The sequence below is a fragment of the Chiloscyllium plagiosum genome, chromosome 18 (genome assembly GCF_004010195.1).
Source record: "Chiloscyllium plagiosum isolate BGI_BamShark_2017 chromosome 18, ASM401019v2, whole genome shotgun sequence".
NCBI classification, from domain to species: Eukaryota; Metazoa; Chordata; class Chondrichthyes; order Orectolobiformes; family Hemiscylliidae; genus Chiloscyllium; species Chiloscyllium plagiosum.
Window position 1 is genome coordinate 62,013,980 of NC_057727.1, and position 9,175 is coordinate 62,023,154.

Sequence of the window (9,175 nt, forward strand, 5' to 3'; positions counted from 1 at the left end):
TAACTGATCGAAGGACATCATTACGTCTCCCTCAAATAAATCACCCATGCAAGATACACCCCTAGCTGCCCAACATTTAAATCCTGAATCTATCATACCTGGTTGAAAACTCGGCATACCCACTAAAGGTGTAAACAAAGATGTTTTGCCAATATTACCTTCCCTCTGCCGAATTGCCCTCCATGCTTTAACAGTATTGATGACTATTGGCTTATGGCAATATTCCGTAACTGTTCTCACTTTGTCCAAAAACAGCAAACTGGTAAGGGGGCACCTTGCCTGGGAGACTTCGATATCTAGCCATATTGAAAGAGGGTCCCCACAAATCCAATCACTCACGTAGGTCAAAAGTGAGCTTAATTGGTCATTTTTAATGTCCGGAAGGTCTACTCCCCCCAATCTGTGAGGCAACTGCAGTTTGGCCAATTTAATGAGGGGCCATTTACAGTGCCAGACAAAGGAGCTAAACGAACCATTCAGTCTCCTGAGTGTTTGTTTATTGAAAAATCAGGGGGAAGCATCCATATAGGGTATTGCAAGCGAGGGAGAATATTCATCTTAATAAGCGCTATCCGACCCAACCATGAGACTTCAGACTACTTTCCTGCGAGCCTGGTCCTTGACCTTGAGAATTTTTTAAAACACCACCTAAATGGGAATCAATAGTCACTCTCAAGAGCCAACTGTTTCATAAGACCACCCATAGGCATAGCCTCTGATTTAGCAAAATTAATCTTATACCCTGAAAAAGCGCCAAGCGCGTGAATGCAATGTATCAGGCAAAGCACTGAAACTGCTGGATTTGTCAAGAAAATTAGAACATCATCTGCATACAGCGAGATCTTATGTAATTTTGACCCCACTTCTGGAGCTGATATACGGAGATCCCCACGAATGGCCTCTGCCAACGGTCCAATCACCAATGTAAAAAGTAATGGTGAAACTAGAAATATTAAAATTGCTTGATTGTACCCGTTGGTAATGACTGCAGCGAGAGGTACACTGTAGAGAACCTTTATCCATCTTATGAAAACTTCGCCCAGACCAAACCGGTTTAGATTATAGAAAAGATACGGCCACTCAACTCGGTCAAATGCCTTCTCTGCATTTAAAGAAATCACCAATCCCTGTATTGACTGCTGTTGGCATGCTTGAATTACGTTAAGCAGCCTCCTAATGTTATTGGAGGATCTGCGACCCTTTGTGAAGCTCGTCTGATCCTCTTTAATAATAGAGGGTAACACAGTCTCCAGCCTTAACACGTGGGCCTTAGAGTGGATCTTAAAGTCCACATTTAAGAGCGAGATGGGCCTGTACGGAGCACAGTCTTCCGGATCCTTCCCTTTTTTAAGGATAAGTGAAATATTGGCCTCTCTGAGATGGTGGGAGACGATCATGACTGTATGAATCATTAAACATATTCAGCTTTGGGCCCGACAGTATACTTATAAATTCCTTATAGAATTCACTGGGAAGTCCATCAGGACCGGGCGCCTTTCCACTCTGAAGCTGCCTCACAGCTTCCTACACTCCATGCTCTGATAATGGGGCATTGAGAAAGGACTGTCGTTCGGGAGTCACACCCGGGAGCTTCAGATCTCTAAAAAAATGATTCCATTTTGGCCTGCCCCTCCTCACAATTCTCAGACTGATATAACTTAGAGTAGAATCTCTGGAACGCCACGTTAATCTTTTTAGAATCACGTTAGGTTCCCAGACCCTTTCCTAATCGCTGTAATGGTTTGTAGGGCACTTCTCTTTCTGGCAAGGTATGCTAAGTATTTGCCTGGCTTGTCACCATGCTCGCATAGCCTTTGCTTTGCAAAAGCCAGCTCCTTCTTTGCCGTCTGCGTGAGCATGGAATTTAGTGCAGACCGCAGTGCCATAATCCTCTGTAGTTTGACCAACGAGGGTCTGTCAAAATAGGCCTTCTCGGCTGCCTTCAACCGTGCTTCAAGGAGACGTTGCTGCTCACCCTTCTGCCGCTTCCTACTTGTGGAATATGAAATAACTAGCCCTCTGGCATAAGCTTTGGCAGTTCCCCAGAAAACAGATGAGCTATCAACCGAGCCTATGTTGATGTCTAGGAATGAGCTGAAAATGTGTTGCTGGAAAAGCGCAGCAGGTCAGGCAGCATCCAAGGAACTGGAGAATCGACGTTTCGGGCATAAGCCCTTCTTCAGGAATGCCTGAAATTCCCTAGGGAAATACTCCACAAACTTGCTGTCCATGAGAATAAAGGGGTCCATTCGCCAGTACCTTGAATCCACTGTAGCATCCTAATTTTAACCATGAGCAACACTGGAGCATGATCAGAGATGGCAATATTACCAATCGTACAGGATGCCACCAGATCCAGGGTTACTGCAGGGGTCAGAAAAAAAATCAATCCTTGTGTGACATCTGTGCGGATTGGAGAAAAACGTGAAATCCCTACCTGTAGGGTGGAGACACCTCCAGACGTCCACCAACCCTAATTCCCCACACAGACCCAATAACTGCTTAGTTTGTGCAGAAGGTATCAAGGGACCTTTAGGCAACCTGTCTACTGTGGAGTCCATGAGGCAGTTAAAATCTCCCCCTATAATGATGTGCCGAGACTTGAGACTTATCAGTTTAGAAGAAGCATCAAACAAGAATTTAAGAGGATGAGCTGGGGTACAATAAACATTTAAAATGCCATATTCTTCCCCATTTATCAAGGCTTTAAGAATTACAAACCTCCCGTATGCGTCTTTAACACATTCCAACAATATAAATGAGAGATTTTTCCTTACCAATATAGCCACTCCCCTACTTCTGGTATTAAATGATGAAAAATAAACACTGTCAAAGCCATTCTGCTGTAATTTCAGATGCTCCTTGTCATCCAAATGTGTCTCCTGTAACAAAGCAATATCCATCTTCTCCTTTCTAAGACTCAAGAGTACCTTCTTCCTCTTAATTGGTGAGTGACTTCCCTTGATATTCCAGGTACACCATTTAATCAAATCATTAGCCATAATCTTCTGCAATTACATTTAAACTCCAGAGAGAAGGAACCCGAACCACAAATTGCTGAGTCTTAGTGTTGCATGGTCCACCAAATATAAAAACTACATAAACTAAAACCACTACATTTTACAAACATACGAAGTTATTAAAAATAAAAAACATCAAAAACAAACCAACATATAAAGTGCCGATAGCGCTGAGTAGGGGAACTCACCCCCTGCCGGGAGGAGGCAACTACCCGTCCCAAACTGCCCATAAATAGGCATCTAACCATCTCAACCACCTTCACTTCTCCCAGCTAGAGCCGCATCGCAAGCACAAGCTAAAAAGAATAAACACCCCATAGAATATCAATATGAATAAAAAAACATTATTTTATAAAAAAAAAGGGGAATAAATACCCCAACCATCCTTTGGTATGTCCTAACTTAGAAATTTAAAATGTACATCTTAACCACCGCCAGACATAGTTTGCACCAAATTATTACCAATAGAGGAAAAAAAAGGGGGAAACAAAGCTCCAACTGGATTTCCTCCATTTTTTTTTTTACAGAATGATAAACACATACCCAAGCAACACTATTTATACATACTACAATTGTTAAAATTAGGTTAGTTTGTCCACAAAGTTTCTTGTCTTCTCCGATGTGTCAAAGAGATGCATGGATCCATCTAAGGTGATCTGAAGCACTGCTGGATATCTCAGGGAGTACTGAATCCCGAGCTCCTTCAGTCTTCTCTTGACACCATCATACGATTTTCGTTTCTGGATCACCGCCACTGAAAAGTCTTGCATGATCTTAGACCCCTCGTAAATTAGGGCCTTTGGATCCTTCCCCAGGAGTCTGGAAGCCTCCATGACTTTCTCCTTATCCCGGTAATGATGGAACCACACCAGGAAAGGACAAGGGCGTTGACCCAGACCCGACCTCCGTGCTGCGACCCGGTGAGCCCTCTCTATCTTCAATCCTCTCATGCCAGTCTCCAAGTCAAGGAATTTCGGAAGCTAATCTTCAACAAATTCCGCAGGCCGCACACTTTCCTTACCCTCAGGCAGACCGATGATCCAAATGTTTTTTTATCCTGCCCCTGTTTTCAAGATCATCCACTTGGTCATGCAAATTATGAACCTGCGTCTTCAGGGCTTGGATCTCTTCCTAGAATGAACTGGCATCAGCTTCCACCACTGTGACCCTGTGCTCCACCTCATCCGTCCTCTTCTTTTTAGGCATTTCTGGACAGCTGAAAATACAGGTAAGTCAATTTTTAAATATTTCTTGGGGCTCCACAATCTTTCCAACGCCCCAAGAAATCCTGATGACCTGGGTTGGGTGGGTTAAAGGACCATCCTGCTCCTGCTGTGATGCGAAGCTCTGCAGTGTGATCTTCTCAGATCGCCGCCATTTTAGATCCCCTTTTCAATGTATTCAATACTTATCTCTAACACTTCCTCTGGCAGTTCATTCATTCCACCCTCTGTGTGGAAATTTTGCCCCTCAGATCCCTTTTACGTCTTTCCTCTCCTACTTTAAATGTACACCCTCCAGTTTTGGACTCCCCTACCCTGGGGAAAAAGATCTTGGCTTATCTCAGTCCTTTGTGATTTTATAAACCTCTATAAGGTAACTGCTCAACCTCCAAGGAAAAAAGGCCCAGCCTTTCCTTATAATTCAAACGTTCCAGTCACGGTAATGATCTTGTAAATATTTCTTGCAAGTTTTCCAGTTTGATAACATCCTTCCTGCAGCAGGGCGCCAAATTTGACCTTATCAATGTCTTGTTCAGTCATAACACAATGTCCCAACTCCAGCACTCAGTGCTCTGACCAATGAAGGCAAGCATGCCAAACGCTTTCTTCACCACCCTGTCTACCTGTGACACCACTTTCAAGGTCCCTTAGTACTCTTAGATAACCTTCTTCGCTATCCACTATGCCACTAATTTTGGTGTCATCTGCAAATTTATTAGCCATACCTCCTGTATTCACATCCAAATCGTTTACATAAATAACAAACAACAATAGACCCAGCACTGAACCACTGTGCTGAACAACAACCCTCCATCACCATTTTCCATCTCTGACCTTCAAGCCAAATTTGTATCCAGTTGGCAGCTCTCCCTAGTTCCCAAGTGACCTAACCTTACCAACCAATTAAACACGCAGAACCTTGTCAAACACTTTGCTAAAATTCCCATTGACAACATCTATCGGTCTGCCTTCAACTATTGTTTTGGCCACCTCTTCAAAATAAAACTCAGAAATTTGAGAGAAACAATTTCCCAGGCACAAGGCTATGCTGACTATGCCTAATCAGTCCTTGCCTTTCCAAATTCATGGAGACAACTCTTAAGTAGGGTGAAGAATTGTAAACAGCGAGGGATCAGGCAATGGGTAGCATCAGAGTCTTGAGGGAGCTGTAATGTAAAGGATTGATGTAGTTAAGTGAATTAGATAGATTGAATCGTTAATGCAATGCTACCTAAGTTCACATGATTGCTCAGGGATGGTACCCCCCACCAGCCAAGCTGACATCCTGACCTGTATGCTGTTAGATTTCTGCAATAGTTACGAAACTCCCTCCACGGTGCAGACTAATTGGCAGCTTAAAACCAGGAGATACGGACCAGATGGTACACACTGTGGTGACTGTATGTCAGCAGTAGCTGGGGAGGCTGATGCAGCAGGCTGGTCTATCTTGGATGGTGTTGAGCTTCTTGAATGTTGTTGGTGCTGTGTTCATCCAGGCACCTCACGACCCTTACCCAAACTGACATCAGCCTCCATTTACAGGTTTGCTGACGACGCCACCGTAATGGGTTGGATCTTAAACAATGACGAGACGGAGTACAGGAAAGAGATAGAGCATTTAGTGGCATGGCGTAAAGCCAACAGTCTCTCCCTCAATGTCAGCTAAACGAAGGAGCTGGTCATCAACATCAGGAAGCAGAATGGAGACACGGCCCTGTCTGTATCAATGGTGCTGAGGTGGAAGCAGTTGAAAGCTTCATGTTTCTAGGAGTAAATATCACTAACAATCTATCCTAGTCTACCCATGTCGCACTGCGGCCAAGAAAGTACACCAACACCTCTATTTCCTCAGAAGGCTAAGGCTAGGGAGATTTAAACAATCCTTGGATAAGCACATGGTTGATGATAGGATAGTGTAGGGGGACGAGCTGAGAATAGTGCACAAGTCGGTGCAACATTGAGAGCCAAAGGGCTTGTACTGCGCTGTATTGTTCTATGAAAGTCAGCGTATCTACAAAGGCTCTTAGCAATTTTTACAGCTGCACATCGGATGCATCGCAGCACGGTATGCCAACCGCTCTGCCCAAGACTGCAAGAAATTAGAGCGAGTTGTGAATACAGTCCAGTCCATCTCACAAACCAGCCTGCCTCCAACTGACTCCATTACACTTCCTGCTGCCTTGGGAAAGCAGACAACAGAATCAAAACCCTTCCCTACATGGCTGCTGTCTCTTCCTCCGGGAAGAAGATAAAGAAGTTTGAAAACAATATCAACAGATTCAGGAACAGTTTCTTCCCTGCTGTCATCAGACCTTTCATATTCTAGAGATGTGCTGCTTTCTGTGCAGCTTGTCTTTAGCTGTAACACTATATTCTGCACTGTAAGGTATGATTTGTGTGGTTTGCTTGCAATGCAATACTTTTCCCCACATCTCAGTACCTGTGACAATAATAAATCAAATCAAAGTCCCCGCCCACTACCAACAGTTGCTGGCTGTGGGGGGGGGCAGCTGAATAATTGGGCAATTTCTGGCTGACAATCTTTGCTTGGTAAAGGGAAATTACTAGTTATACAAGCAGGGAGGCAAGGCTCAAAGACAAATCAGACACAGTAGATCTAAACAGCTGCTCCCGCTGCCACACACCCCCACCCTCCTGGTGCTGTGCCTGAAGGTCAGCCTTACAGCGGTCTGACCTTGCAGAGATACTGTACCCAAAAGGGCCCACAATCTTCCTCAGCATTATAAAGAGCTGAAAGGTCTAGACTACACGCTTGAAATGGTTTCGGTCTCTAAATTGAGTAAGTGGATTTATTTACAGTTACAGAAATCTGAAGTAAGAGTGCCCAGTTATTCAATTCCCAATCTTCCAAAGGATTACTGTGAAGATGTGTTACAATATCATTGAATGTAAATGCATATCCAACCAAAGGACAAGAATTTGAATCACAGAGGCCCACTCACAAATCTACGTTAAGCAGAGTTTTGAAACAGCTAAGGTAGCTGATGTGTAAGCCCCTTTTGCTGTCTAGCACACTATGTCAAACCAAAGTGAAAACAGTGATGCAGTAAATATGGGAAAACTGTGTTTATTTTTCAACTTGTTCACACCTTACAAACTTGCACCAGAGGCAGTGAAAAACACTGGAAGCTAGCTCTGCAAAAACGTAACCACCTTCTTCTGTTTAGCATGCTGACCAGTCTGTTGATCTTGTTGACCACCCAGCTAGTTCCAATGTCATCCACAAACTCACGATCGTACCCCTGACACTTAAGCTGAAATCGTTACCGGACACCACAAACAACAAGGGAACCAGCACTGAACCTATGAATTCTCAATCAAAACCGGCTTCCAGTCACAGAAACATCCCTCGATCACTGCCCTCCATTTCAGCCAATCCAATGTACCACTCTGCCTTGATCCCATGAGCTCTCATCTTCTTGACCACTCTGTCATGAGGAATCTGAGAGAAATCTTTGCAAAAATCCACGTGGACCACATGAAATGTATTCCTCTCAGCAAAACTTCTGGTTATCCCTTCAAAACAAAACTGGATCAAATTTGTCAAACACAACTTTCCCTTGTTGTTCTAAGCTTCACAGGCATTAGGCATATACCCTTAAGAGACAGTCTACAACACGAGTGTGTCTCAACATGGCATGCGACCTGAGGATATTAAAATCTCAAACTCCATTGTCGCTGCGGCCTCCTGCAACATGAGACACTTATGTTTATAATCAGCTCGCTTCATATTAGCTCAGACAAAACATTGCTGCTGAACTAAAAGCAAAAATGCGAATGCTAGAGATCTGAAACAAAAACAGAAATTGCTGGAAAACTCAGCAGGTCTGATATAATCTGTAAAGAGAAAACAGCGTTGACATTGCAAGCCCAGCAGGACTCTTCATCAGGACCAGTTCTGATGAAAAGTCACAACAGACCCTGCTTTCTCCCCACAGATGCTGCCAGTTCTGCTGAATTTCTCCAGCACTTCCTGTTTCGCTTATGATAAATGTTGCCCCACCAGGTATAAACTGCTGGAGGCAAAATGTGACAGCACAGCTCTATCCACCTTACCGTAGTCTGGCTGAGGATGGACAGTCCGGATCCTCAGGTACTCCCGAAACAAGCGCACAGACGGCTCCTCTTCCTGCTGTCCACCCATCCTGCACACACACCGCGTGGGGATCTTTCACTGTGAGAGAGAGAGAGAGAGAACAAATTCACGCAAGAATCATTAGCATAGATAGGCAGGCAAACACACAGGCACCCACACTCTCATCCACTTGCTCACACTCTCAGCACAGATGTTACCAGAACTGGGGAGGTTCGAGCTACAGGGAGAAGTAGAATAGGCTGGGGCTGTTTTCCCTCGAGTATTGGAAACAGAGGGGTGACCTGATAAAGGTTTATAAGATCATGCGGGGCATGGATACGGTGAATAGCCAAGGTCTTTTTCTCAGGGATGGGAGTCGAAAATCAGAGAGCACAGGTTTAAGGTGAGAGGAGAAAGATTTAAAGTGACCTAATAGGCAACCTTTTTACACAGAGGGAGGTACATGTAAGAAATGAGCTGCCAGAGAAGTGGTGGACGCTGGTACAATTATGACATTTAAACGATATCTGGATGGGTAAACAAATAGGGAAGGTCTAGAGGGATATGGGCCAAATGCTGTGAGCTGTTTCCGTGCTGTACATCTCTATGACTCGACGACACAGACACACAGAGGGCTGAAATAGAGAATCAGGAGAAAACAGTGACACACAGGAACACATAGCCCCACACAGGACACCAGTCTCTCTCTCTCTCTCCCCCTCATTTCAGTCTCCTCTCTATATTCCAGTCTCTCTCTCTCTCTCTCTCTCTCTCTCTCCCCCCCCATTCCAGTCTCTCTATTCCAGTCTCTCTCTCTCTCTCTCTCTCTCTCTCTC

The 9,175-nt window shown here is 44.3% G+C and overlaps 1 protein-coding gene across 2 annotated transcripts in view; it reads right to left on the bottom strand.

Moving 5' to 3' along the window:
* LOC122559125 (aminoacylase-1-like) overlaps positions 1-8,457 on the bottom strand; it is a 30,384-nt gene extending 21,927 nt beyond the window's left edge. For both annotated transcript variants that reach the window (XM_043708455.1, XM_043708456.1), the window contains exon 1: positions 8,321-8,457. In XM_043708455.1, coding sequence (XP_043564390.1) covers positions 8,321-8,408 — 88 coding nt within the window. In that variant the 5' untranslated portion in view covers positions 8,409-8,457. The remainder of the gene's footprint in view (positions 1-8,320) is intronic.
* Between the last annotated feature and the right edge of the window lie 718 nt (positions 8,458-9,175).